Source organism: Daktulosphaira vitifoliae, unplaced genomic scaffold (assembly GCF_025091365.1).
Source record: "Daktulosphaira vitifoliae isolate Bord-2020 unplaced genomic scaffold, ASM2509136v1 Scaffold_3, whole genome shotgun sequence".
Classification (NCBI taxonomy): domain Eukaryota; kingdom Metazoa; phylum Arthropoda; class Insecta; order Hemiptera; family Phylloxeridae; genus Daktulosphaira; species Daktulosphaira vitifoliae.
This window is the reverse complement of record NW_026099574.1, coordinates 36,448,433-36,461,934: the sequence shown is the minus strand read 5'-3', so window position 1 is coordinate 36,461,934 and position 13,502 is coordinate 36,448,433. Positions and strand designations below refer to the sequence as shown.

Sequence of the window (13,502 nt, the reverse complement as noted above, 5' to 3'; positions counted from 1 at the left end):
TAAGGAACCAGCAGATCAAGTAGCTTTTGGAATAAAACACCAATTTTTTTAAAATTAAACACTATCTAAAGATTTGCATCGAAGCGTTTATTTTTGATAGTGATTTTAATCACTGTCAGATATCATTATACTTGATCCAACTATACCACGTCACAACTGTGCCGCGACCCCCCTGTGCTGGGTTTTTTTATTAACTTATATCTAATTTCACCACGAAGACAAGTCCAAAGATCAAATTTTTTTTTTTTATAATAAAGTACCCTACATTAGCTTTAATTTAAGATATATATAAAAGTGTCAGACCTTTAGAAACATTTCAAAAGTTAAGTTGAAAATGTTAATTTTTTTTTGAAAAAGTTGTCATTTTAAATCCCCCCCAGTGGGTGGTTAAGTGTCAGATTACAAAAAATATATACCAAATGATAGACAAAGATATCAAGCATCTATAAAAAAATTATATTGATATGTTCATTTTTGTAAAAGTTATGGCAGCTTTTAGTAAAAAAAATTGAAAAAATTTCGAAAATTAGCGATTTTTAAATTTATAATTTTTTTTGAAGGTTTCCCCCATTTACGGGGAACGAGGGAAATTTTTTCTATTTTTGAGGGTAATGTCTTCGACTAGATACGATTTGTGATCTTTTGACGTATCGTTGAAAGAAATCTGTTTGATGAGAGCTGAGTAAAAAAAAATAAATAAATAAAAAAAAAAACACATCATAGTCAAACCAATACCTTCTCAGCTTCGCAACGAAGCTAAAAATTAACGCAAAATATTTACTGGATCACAAGTTATTATAGATGTCAGAATATAGTAGGACAGTGTTTAGAAAAAACGTTATTTCGTGAATGGCACGTTCACGTGCTCACGTTCATATTTGGTGACCGTCATGCACATGTCATTTATTTTTCCAAATAGATCGTGAGCATGAACGAAATTCATATTTTTAATGAATTTGAAAAATTATAGGGATATTCATATAATTAACAAATTACAGTTTCTACGAACTCATTACAAATTGGAATAATGAAATTGTATAAAAAAATAAAATAATAAAATATATCCGTTATAATTATAAAAAGTATATTTAGAATCTTTAGTCCATAAAGTACCTTATCATATTATGATAAGGTACTGTATAAGCTAAATATTCTGTTATCTTGCACTTAATTTGATTTAATCACTGGGACTTCTAAAAATATATGGACGGTTAGAATAACACCCAAAGCATTGTACATTGTTTACCTGCTACAACTTGTTAAAAATCACTCAATATGTCATAAATAATTTCATTATATTTCCATTGTAGTACAATCACTTTGTATATTATAATTATTATTTTCATTTAATAATGAAATCAAATAAATAGATGTGGACGCTCTACTATTAATTCTGACAAAACAAATGAATATGCCAATAATTTGGAAAATAAGAAGTGTTATAATAATTATACAATTTATGTATCTATTATCTAAAATTAAAATATTTCATTCTAAGGTATGTAGAGATGTAATTAAAAGTAAATCAGCCTTATAGATCTTCATAGAACAAATATGTATACAAGGTGAAAATACAATTTTTATTTGTTTTAGGGTAGTGAAAAACTTCGCTGGGAATGCTATGGCGCAATGAATTCAGTTGTTGCTTTAACGCTGATCCGGCTATTCATCCAAAATCTTTCATATATATGCCTTCTTACTAGTTCCTTCAATAATAACGACAGCTGATGTAAAAATCTTGTCAAATCAATAATGTAGATTCTACCTCAAATAGTTGTGATAGAGCTTAAGGAGATGAAGATGAAGATAATGAAAAATTTTCTTATTTATATACCCTCCTACAACAAACCTCAATTGCCCTGCCGAAAGAATGATTTTAATATTATTTTGTTGGAAATATGAATTTGTTTGAATTAAATTATTTATATAATGGATATCTTATATAGACTGAAGGTAATCTATTCTTATTTTAAAAACGTTTTTAATGAACATGAACGTATTCACAAATTTGTAAACAAATTAACTTTTGATATCATTGAATATAAAAGTAANATTCACAAATTTGTAAACAAATCGACTTTTGATATCATTGAATATAAAAGTAGATACTATCTATACCAATGATAATACTATCACTTTGATAGTACCACACAGTTAATGATAACAAACTGACATGATTTCAAATTTTACTATTAGCCTAGTAAGAAGTCGTTTAAAAAATATGTCTGTCATTCCATTTATTGGTAAGATTTACAATAATTTAAACTTAGACGTTTGAATTAACTTGAAATTATTTTATGATTTTGGTAGATATTGGTGCTAACTTAACTGATCCTATGTTTCAAGGAATTTACAATAGTAATAATAAACACAAACATGATTTAGACGATGTTTTAGAACGTTCATGGAAAAATGGTTTAAAGAAAATCATTATAACGAGTGGGAGTCTTTATGATTGTAAAGAAGCCATACGAGTAGCTTCATTACATGGTAATTATCTTGATAAAGTAATGTTAGTGTTTATTATAGTTAGTATTTTCTGATTATTGTTTATTTTAGAAAATCTTTATTTCACTGTTGGTTGTCATCCTACTCGATGTGATGATTTTGATAAAGTAGAAAGCCCAGAAAAATATTTCAATGATTTGGCTGATGTAATTAAAAATAATAAATCTAAAGTAGTAGCAATCGGTGAATGTGGATTAGACAATCAAAGGCTTCATTTTTGTTCTAAAATTGTTCAAGAAAAGTTGTATTTGTGTATTAAATACTTATAATGAATCTTTAATTTCTAACTTTCAATGTGTTTTAGGTATTTTGAAATGCAATTACAGTTAAGTTTTCAATTTAATTTACCATTATTCTTACATTGCCGAGACGCAGCTTCTGCATTTTTAGATATAGTTAGAAAGAATTCAAATTTTATTAAGGCTGGAGGAGTTGTACATTCTTTTGATGGTAGTTTAGAAGAAGCCAAAGAGATGATTGATTTTGGATTTTATATAGGTATTAATGGTTGGTAAGTAAATCATACACTGTTTGTAAATATGTGCATTATCCAAAAACATTATAACATTTAGCTTTTAAATATTATATAGTTCATTACGGACTGAAGAGAATTTGAAAACTGTTAAAGAAATACCTTCTAATCGTCTTTTATTAGAAACAGATTGTCCATGGTGTGAAATCAAACAAACACATCCATCTTATGCTCATATAAAAACTAAATTTGAATCTGTAAAAAAAGAAAAATTTAAAGATGGCTATATGGTTAAAGGAAGAAATGAGCCATGTACAATTATGTAAGTTTAATTAATATTTATTATACTAATTTATAATATATTAATTTGATAAAAATGGTAGATTATTGATTTTGGGAGTTTTTGAACATTATTTGTAATTNTTAATAATATAAAATTAACTGTTTAATAAATTATTATTTTTAGACAAGTTTTGGAATGCTTGGCATCAGTTAGAAAAGAAGATCCAGTTATATTGGGTCAACAAATATATGACAATACAATGAATTTATTTTTTAGAAATAATTGAAATGCAAATCATTGTTAAAAAAATACATTTGTTTGTAAAATATAAATTTATCATTATTTGTTATTTCAATGCATTACTATTGTAATGTCAAGGGAGATATAAATGATGTGTAGAATTGTTGTGTATGGTATTTCTAGGTTTGGAAATATCGTATGATAGAGTACCAATAGAGATTTTAAAGTGACCATTAATGAGAAAAGGAGTTCAAAAAAGTACATTGATATAACATAGAATATGTACAATGGCACTTGTAAAAATTGTGGGCAGAGTAACAGAAGGTTTTAGGGTAAGAGTAGGAATGCTCAAAGGTTTTGCTTTAAGCCCTTGCTTATTTTCTATAATGATGGATGAAATTACTAAAGAAATACAAGGAGAGGTGCCGTGATGCATGTTATTTGCTGATGATATAGTGTTAATAGGAGAAAACAGGGAGGAAATTACGAGGTACGAGTTTGACAAAGGAGAACCGAGGTAGGTGAAATGAGGAGATAAGTGAAAATGAGCGACGATGTGGTAGGAGAGATGGAAAGTTTTAAGTATTTAGGATTAGTTGTTCAAAATAACGGTGGTATTGACGAGGATGTAAGACACAGGAATTAAGTGTGAGTGGTTGAAGTTGAGAGAAGCGTCTGTGTGTTATGAGATAAGAGAATTCCAATGAGGTTGAAAGGTAAGTTCTATAATACTGTAATGAGACCAGAAATGATGTATGGTTCAGTGTTGGGCGGCTGACAAGAAAGTAGAGCACAAAATAAGTGTAACAGAGAGATGAATGCTTAGATTGATGAATGGAGTGACTTGAGAAGATATGATAATGAAAGAACATATATGAGGGAGTATAGGTGTAGCGTATAGATAAGATGAGAAATAATATACTCGGATGGTTAATATTGACAGTTGATTATTTCACGTAGTCATATTTATGTTTTAGATTTTTCACGTATCAATGTACCCATCAATCTTATTTTATACTTGTTTTCTGTGCTAAATTGTGATACTCATTTTTTTTTATTAACTTTAAAAAATAATATCTAATAAGCACAAAAGACGATGTAGTTTCAATACAACATTAAAAACATTATTTTTTTTAAGAGAAGCCGATGAAATAGTAAAAGTTCAGTGTGTAAATCTGTATTCTCAATAGAACATGGTGGGTTATCAAATATTAAATAGCACTTACAAAAAAAATTCCTTTGTTCACCGAGTTATTCTAATTCGTATGAATTTTTTTTTTTTTTTAAGCTTCTATAGCTCGTGCAGGGCTTTCGCTGCTTCTACTACTTGATGCCATCTTTCTCTATCTACGCAAAATAACTTTAGTTAGCGACAGCAATTCTTAGCTTTATCTCATTATGCATATTATTTTCCTTATTTATATTCGTTCCTAAATATTTAAAGTCGGTTACGGCCTGAAAAGTGTAAATGCCGACTATTAGGTCCTGTGTATTTCGAGTCCCATTGGTTTAGCCACCGCGATGAGGTCAGCCGTTTTTGTAATAATTTCTTCGCGTGAATACCCAATCACCATGATATCATCCGCATAGGCAAGTATCGTTTTGTTTCCAAGTAATTCCATTTCTTGATGAACTGGCAAAAAATTTATAACACGTATTAAGGAGCACTGTCCCCCTATAGTTTGTACAGTCTATTGGATCTCCTTTTTTGAAGATTAGGCAAATGATCGATGTTTTCCATATTTGAGGGATACTTCCATTTTCCCAAATATTTTTAATAATTCCGTGTATTTTCGACAATATTTCTAGGGTCGATATTTTGATTAATTCTGCGTTTATATTATCTTCTCCTGGTGCCTTGTTATTCTTCAACTATTTTATGATATCTTTTATTTCTTCAAAGTTAGGTGCCAGTAATTCTGGTTGTACCGTATAGTAGATTGTGTAGCTTTCATTCTCTTATTAAAATTCTCTTTTGTTACGTTCAGAAAGGTGTAAAAATATGTCTTGATAAATTCCCTTCCGGCTTCTCTTTTTTTCTTTCCTTATTGTTTTATTTGTTTTGTTTCGCTATAAAATATATTTGATTTTTTGCAGTTGGGTTCTGTATCATATTTTTCCTTGCTTCATCTCGTTTTTGTAATTCTTCTTTGCATCGTTCATTAAACCACGGGTTCTTATTGTTTTGTAGGCTAATCTGAAATATTTCAGCTGCTTTATTGACAGCTTCTTTTACTTCTTTCCATTCATTTTTTTGGTTTTGGTTTGACCAATTTGAATTGTTATTTAAAATATTAGATATTGTGGTTTGGTATGTTTTTATTGTTTTTGGATATTTAAATTTGTCTGTGTTAAGTCTTGGCTTTTGTTTTTTACCTAATCCATACTCTTGATAATTCGGCTCCTTTAAATGTTCTAACCTGACTTATGCACGATTTATGCCTTTTATAAATCAGAATATGATCTATTTGACTTAGTTTTTCTATCCGGAGATGTCCATGTGCGTTTATGAATTTCTTTTCGTTGGAACTAAGTACTGCTAATAGTAAGGTCCTTAGATGCTGCAAAACTGACTAGTCTTAATCCATTATTATTATTATTTAGATGAAAACTTTCTTCACTCGTCGTTTTTTTGAATATTCTTCCTCGTCCAACTTGCGCATTCATATCTCCTAGTACGACTTTTATAGAGTGTTTAGGTATGTAATTGAAAGTTCTCTCGAGAGTTTCATAAAAGGCATCTTTTAGATCTTCATCCGCTGTTTCCATTGGTGCATAACAGTTTATCAACACAATATCAAAAAATTTAGCAGTATTAGTAAGATAGCAAAGTCTATCGTTGACTGGTTCACACTTTTTCACTAAGTTTAGTAGTGTAACTTTTATCATAAAACCTACACCATTTTCATGCTACCCATTGTTTGATCCACTATAAAATAAGGTTACATTGTCTGTAATTGTCGGAAAATGACCAAATCAATATAATTTTTTTTTCATAGATACGTGAGGTATTTACCTATCAATTTGTATATTTTTTTTTATAAATTTGACTCTTTACCTGACTNTAAAATTAACTGTTTAATAAATTATTATTTTTAGACAAGTTTTGGAATGCTTGGCATCAGTTAGAAAAGAAGATCCAGTTATATTGGGTCAACAAATATATGACAATACAATGAATTTATTTTTTAGAAATAATTGAAATGCAAATAATTGTTAAAAAAATACATTTGTTTGTAAAATATAAATATATCATTATTTGTTATTTCAATGCATTACTATTGTAATGTCAAGGGAGATATAAATGATGTGTAGAATTGTTGTGTATGGTATTTCTAGGTTTGAAAATATCTTATGATAGAGTACCAATAGAGATTTTAAAGTGACCATTAATGAGAAAAGGAGTCCAAAAAAGTACATTGATATAATATAGAATATGTACAATGGCACTTGTAAAAAGTGTGGGCAGAGTAACAGAAGGTTTTAGGGTAAGAGTAGGAATGCTCAAAGGTTTTGCTTTAAGCCCTTGCTTATTTTCTATAATGATGGATGAAATTACTAAAGAAATACAAAGAGAGGTGCCGTGATGCATGTTATTTGCTGATGATATAGTGTTAATAGGAGAAAACAGGGAGGAAATGACGAGGTACGAGTTTGACAAAGGAGAACCGATATAGGTGAAATGAGGAGATAAGTGAAAATGAGCGAGGATGTGGTAGGAGAGATGGAAAGTTTTAAGTATTTAGGATTAGTTGTTCAAAATAACGGTGGTATTGACGAGGATGTATGACACAGGAATTAAGTGTGAGTGGTTGAAGTTGAGAGAAGCGTCTGTGTGTTATGAGATAAAAGAATTTCTATGAGGGTGATAGGTAAGTTCTATAAGACTGTAGTGAGACCAGCTATGAAGTATGGTTCAGTGTTGGGCGGCTGACAAGAAAGTAGAGCACAGAATAAGTGTAACAGAGAGATGAATGCTTAGATTGATGAGTGGTGTGACTTGAGAAGATATGATAATGAAAGAACATATATGAGGGAGTATAAGTGTAGCGTATAGATAAGATGAGAGATAATATACTCGGATGGTTAATATTGACAGTTGATCATCTCACGTAGTCATATTTATGTTTTAGATTTTTCGCGTATCAATGTACCCATCAATCTTATTCTATACTTGTTTTCTGTGCTAAATTGTGATACTCATTTTTTTTTTATTAACTTTAAAAAATAATATCTAATAAGCACAAAAGACGATGTAGTTTCAATACAACATTAAAAACATAATTTTTTTTTAAGAGAAGCCGATGAAATAGTAAAAGTTCAGTGTACCATGTGTAAATCTGTATTCTCAATAGAACATGGTGGGTTATCAAATATTAAACAGCACTTACAAAAAAAATTCCTTTGTTCACCGAGTTATTCTAATTCGTCTGAATTTTTTTTTTTTTTAAGCTTCTATAGCTCATGCAGGGCCTTCGTTGCTTCTACTACTTGATGCCATCTTTCTCTATCTACGCAAAATAACCTTAGTTAGCGACAGCAATTCTTAGCTTTATCTCATTATGCATATTATTTTCCTTATTTATATTCGTTCTTAAATATTTAAAGTCGGTTACGGCCTGAAAAGTGTAAATGCCAACTATTAGGTCCTGTGTATTTCGAGTCCCATTGGTTTAGCCGCCGGATGAAGTCAGCCGTTTTTGTAATAATTTCTTCGCGTGAATACCACCCAATCTCCATGATATCATCTGCATAGGCAAGTATCGTTTTGTTTCCAAGTAATTCCATTCCTTGATGAACTGGCAAAGATTTTATTACTTTCTCTAGAGCAACGTTAAACAAAGTTGGTGACAGAGCATCACCTTGTCTGAGTCCTGTACTTGCTTCAAACTTTGTGATATTTTTCTTCCCAAATTTAACTTTGCAATAGCTGTTAGAATTACATTCTTTCACCAGTTGAATTAGTTTAGCCGGTACTCCAAATTCTTCTAGAGCCTTTCATAACTCTTCTCTTATAATACTGTCAACGAAGTCTACAAAACATATGTATATTTCTTTCCCGAATTCGTAATATTTTTCCAATTACTGTCTGATTGTGAATATGTGGTTTGTTGTCGATTTACCTTTTATGAAACCGGTCTGATAGCTTCCTATCATGTCGTTTGTGTATTTCTCTAACCTATGTAGTACAGCAATTGAAAAAAATTTATAACACGTATTAAGGAGCACTGTCCCCCTATAGTTTGTACAGTCAATTGGATCTCCTTTTTTGAAGATTAGGCAAATGATCGAAGTTTTCCATTCTTGAGGGATACTTCCATTTTCCCAAATATTTTTAATAATTCCGTGTATTTTCGACAATATTTCTAGGGTCGATATTTTGATTAATTCTGCGTTTATATTATCTTCTCCTGGTGCCTTGTTATCTTCAACTATTTTATGATATCTTTTATTTCTTCAAAGTTAGGTGCCAGTATTTCTGGTTGTACCGTATAGTAGATTGTGTAGCTTTCATTCTCTTCAATAAAATTCTTTTTTGTTACGTTCAGAAGGGTGTAAAAATATGTCTTAAATCTATTCACAATATTTGTTTCATCCGTTAACAAGTGGCCCTTATCATCTTTTATCATCGTAGTTTGCGCTTTGAAACCGTTTTTAATTGATTTACATTTCCTAAAGAAGGTTCTAGGATTAAATCTATATTCTTCTATACCTTTGATAAATTCCTTTCCGGCTTCTCTTTTTTTCTTTCCTTATTGTTTTATTTGTTCTGTTTCTCTATAAAATATATTTGATTTTTTTGNTAATAAATAATATTTTAAGATTTAAACGTTTATTTAACATTTAAGAATTAAACCTTTAAAAATGAAACATTTAATAATAATATAAAAAGTTTTGCAATATTTTTCAAGGGGACGCACAATGTGACATTATGTGTATTTTGTCAGTTTTCCATATCCTATTTTTTAGATTACTCGACGCTTTTGTTTTCAAATCATCGAAACNGTTCTGTATCATATTTTTCCTTGCTTCATCTCGTTTTTGTAATTCTTCTTTGCATCGTTCATTAAACCACGGGTTCTTATTGTTTTGTGGACTAATCTGAAATATTTCAGCAGCTTTATTGACAGCTTCTTTTACTTCTTTCCATTCATTTTTTGGATTTTGGTTTGACCCATTTGAATTGTTATTTAAAATATTAGATATTGTGGTTTGGTATGTTTTTATTGTTTTTGGATCTTTAAATTTGTCTGTGTTTAGTCTTGGCTTTTGTTTTATACCTAATCCATACTCTTGATAATTTTGTTTTAAAGTTGGCCATTACTAAATAATGATCTGTATCTCCATCGGCTCCTCTAAATGTTCTAACCTGACTTATGCACGATTTATGCCTTTTATAAATCAGAATATGATCTATTTGACTTTTAGTATTTCTATCCGGAGATGTCCATGTGTGTTTATGAATTTCTTTTCGTTGGAACTAAGTACTGCTAATAGTAAGGTCCTTAGATGCTACAAAACTGACTAGTCTTAATCCATTATGATTATTATTTAGATGAAAACTTTCTTCACTCGTCGTTTTTTTGAATATTCTTTCTCGTCCAACTTGCGCATTTATGTCTCCTAGTACGACTTTTATAGAGTGTTTAGGTATGTAATTGAAAGTTCTCTCGAGAGTTTCATAAAAGACATCTTTTAGATCTTCATCCGCTGTTTCCATTGGTGCATAACAGTTTATCAACACAATATCAAAAACTTTACCAGTATTAGTAAGATAGCAAAGTCTATCGTTGACTGGTTCACACTTTTTCACTAAGTTTAGTAGTGAAACTTTTATCATAAAACCTACACCATTTTCATGCTTCTCATTGTGTGATCCACTATAAAATAAGGTTACATTGTCTGTCATTGTCAAAAAATGACCAAATCAATATAATTTTTTTTTCATAGATACGTGAGGTATTTACCTATCAATTTGTATATTTCTTTTTATAAATTTGACTCTTTACCTGACCACAGGAGAGAATTCAAAATAACAACTTTTTCACAAAAAAATTAATTTTTACAACTTAACTTTTGAAAGTGTATATATATATATATTATAAAATTCATTCTACATTAAAACATACAGTCCACTCACATCATTCCTTATCCTCAACATAGCTAAAGACAAAATAAAACTACGAACCCGCGTAAATACCACCGGGCATTTTGTTCAAACAGATATTACCCTCAAAAATTAAAAATAATTCTACTTTATCAATGAAAAATTTACTTAGCTCATATATTCCATATAAACAATTAAAATCATTCATTTTTAATGTTCTTAAAGTATTTATTGTCGACTTTAATTGATGTAATTTTTTATGTTTAATTTTAATTGTTTAATAAACGTTTATCAAATGTTAAATTACAAACGTTTATTAAACATTTATAGTTAAACGTATAATAAACATTAAAAATTAAATATTTAAAATTATACATTTAAAAATTGAACCTTTAAAATTTTAACATTTATAAAACGTTTAAAAATTTAACCTTTAAGATTTTTACATTTATTAATCATTTATAAATTAAACGTTTATTAAATATTTAAACATAAACATTTAAAAATTAAACTTTAAGAAATAAACATTTATTAAATTTTTAAAATTTAAACGTTTTAAAATTAAATATTAATAATTATTTATAAATAAATATTTAATAAATAATCTTTTAAGATTTAAACGTTTATTAAACTTTTTAAAATAAACAATTAATATACATTTAATATTTGAACGTTTTTTAAACATTTAAAATTTAAACGTTTATTAGACGTTTTAAAATAAAATATTTAAAAATTAAACGTTTAAATATGAAACATTTAATAATAGTATAAAATTTAAACATTTATTAAACGTTAATAAAAAAATTAAATATTCATTATACATTTTAAAATAAAAATTTAAAAATTAAACTTTAAGATTTAAACATTTTATAAACAATTAATAAATAAACGTTTTTTAAACATTTTAAACTCAAACGTTCATTAAATGTTTAATAAACATTTAAATGAATTATCATTTATTAAACATTTAGAAATTTAATGTTTATAAAACATTTAAAAATTAAACATAAAAAATTTAAACGTCTACTAAACATTTAAAAATTGAACCTTTAAAATTTAAACATTTATAAAACGTTTAAAAAATTAACTTTTAAGATTTTTAAATTTATAAAACGTTTAAAATTAAACGTTCATTCAAGGTTTTAATATTAAATATTTAATAATAATTTAAAATTCAAACATTTATTAAACATTAAAAAAATATATGTATAAAAATGATATATTTAGAATTTAAATATTTAAAGATTAAACATTATGAAACATTTAATAAATAATTGTTTTTTAAACATTTAAAATTTAAACGTTTATAAAACATTGAAAATTAAACATTTAATAATAATTTCAAATTTAAACGTTTAAAAGTGAAACACTTAAAACTTAAACGTTTATTCAATTTTTTTTTTAACTTATAAGGGATTTTTTTCCTTTTCATTAATAATCCATGTCTCGCAGCCGTAAAAAGCAACACTCCATACAAACGTTTTTAAAAATGTCTTCTTTATTGCTCCGCTAATTTTTTTTCGAAACCAAAATTTTCTTTTTCTTGATAAAGGCTGTTCATTAAATATTTAAACATAAAACTTTTATAAACATTTAAAAAATTAAATATTTAAGATTTAAACAATTAAATTTTAAACGTTTATTAAGCATTTTATAATTAAACAATTAAAATTTAAACATTTAATAGTAATATAAAATTGAAACCCTTAAAAATTAAACATTAGTAAACATTTATAAATAAACGTTTAAAATTAAACATTTAAAAATTAAACTTTAAGAAATAAACATTTATTAAATTTTTAAAATTTAAACGTTTTAAATTAAACATTAATAATTATTAATAAATAAATATTTAATCAATAATATTTTAAGATTTTAACGTTTATTTCACATTTAAGAATTAAACCTTTAAAAATGAAACATTTAATAATAATATAAAAAGTTTTACAATATTTTTCTAGGGGCGCACAATGTGACATTATGTGTATTTTGTCAGTTTTTCATATCCTATTTTTTAAATTACTCGACGCTTTTGTTTTCAAATCATCGAAATTGTTAAAAGTTTGCACATTAAACACACTCCACCGAATTTTGCACGCACGTCGTAAAACTATAACTCGTAATTTTGATTTCTTGATAATTCTTGATGATTTAAAAAAAAATTAAGCAAAAGTTAATCACATCTTTTTCATAATTTATATATAGTGGTATATTTTTTGTGTTTATTCATAAAAGCTTTAAATCTAACATAAAATTGTGCTGTTTAGAATTATTTCCTTTATACAATAGATGGGTCGTCTTCCAGATAAAGAGTTACAAGAATATTTAGATAGGAGATATCATCACCTTAAAGTGATAAGGTTCTAACATGAAATAATGATTTTTTAGTAGACAGTTTTTGTAAATGAAATTATCACACAGTGTATAGAACTTTTAATTTTGTATTTAAATTATAACGATATACAATAATTGTAATGACTTTATTATAAATAATGCATATTAAATTTTTAAAAAAAATGTCGATACCTTTTTATTCTGAAATGACGAAATATTATTTTACAATATAGCTTAAATACTTAAGTACTCTGTTTTGATAAAAAGAATTTCTGGTCCTAGGATTTTGTTAGATTTAATCCCCGTACTCGAGGAAAATAGACTATTCTGGGGTCTCTGGGATTCAGAGGGGGCTTAGTCCTCCCTAATTCTGTTATAGCTTCCAAATTATTATGAATATGTATTTATATAGAAATATTTCTTGGGGATGGAAAAATGAAGTTGGATCACCTAAATATCTTGTTCAAATTACACCTATTTTAGTCGTGCACTGTACTACTTACAGGTAAGATTTAATCAAATTTTATGAGGCCACAGTAATTTTTAATACATAAATA

General features: G+C 27.4%; 2 protein-coding genes across 12 annotated transcripts in view; one reads left to right on the top strand and one right to left on the bottom strand.

Annotated features, from left to right (window-relative positions):
* Positions 1-13,502, bottom strand: part of LOC126901960 (PDF receptor) — a 172,910-nt gene that overhangs the window by 78,847 nt on the left and 80,561 nt on the right. The gene's annotated exons all lie outside the window — the stretch shown is intronic.
* LOC126901963 (deoxyribonuclease TATDN1) lies at positions 2,133-6,751 on the top strand. Of its 3 annotated transcripts, none has more exons than XM_050678950.1 (6): positions 2,133-2,243; positions 2,311-2,490; positions 2,560-2,752; positions 2,813-3,019; positions 3,099-3,302; positions 6,603-6,751. In XM_050678950.1, the coding sequence occupies exons 1-6, from the start codon at positions 2,174-2,176 to the stop codon at positions 6,703-6,705; spliced, it is 957 nt and encodes a 318-aa protein (XP_050534907.1). In that variant the 5' UTR covers positions 2,133-2,173; the 3' UTR covers positions 6,706-6,751. The 3 variants fall into 3 exon arrangements, with proteins under 3 accessions (XP_050534907.1, XP_050534908.1, XP_050534906.1); XM_050678951.1 differs by lacking the exon at positions 6,603-6,751 and adding an exon at positions 3,447-3,612 and having other exon boundaries at positions 2,560-2,749; XM_050678949.1 differs by lacking the exon at positions 6,603-6,751 and adding an exon at positions 3,447-3,612.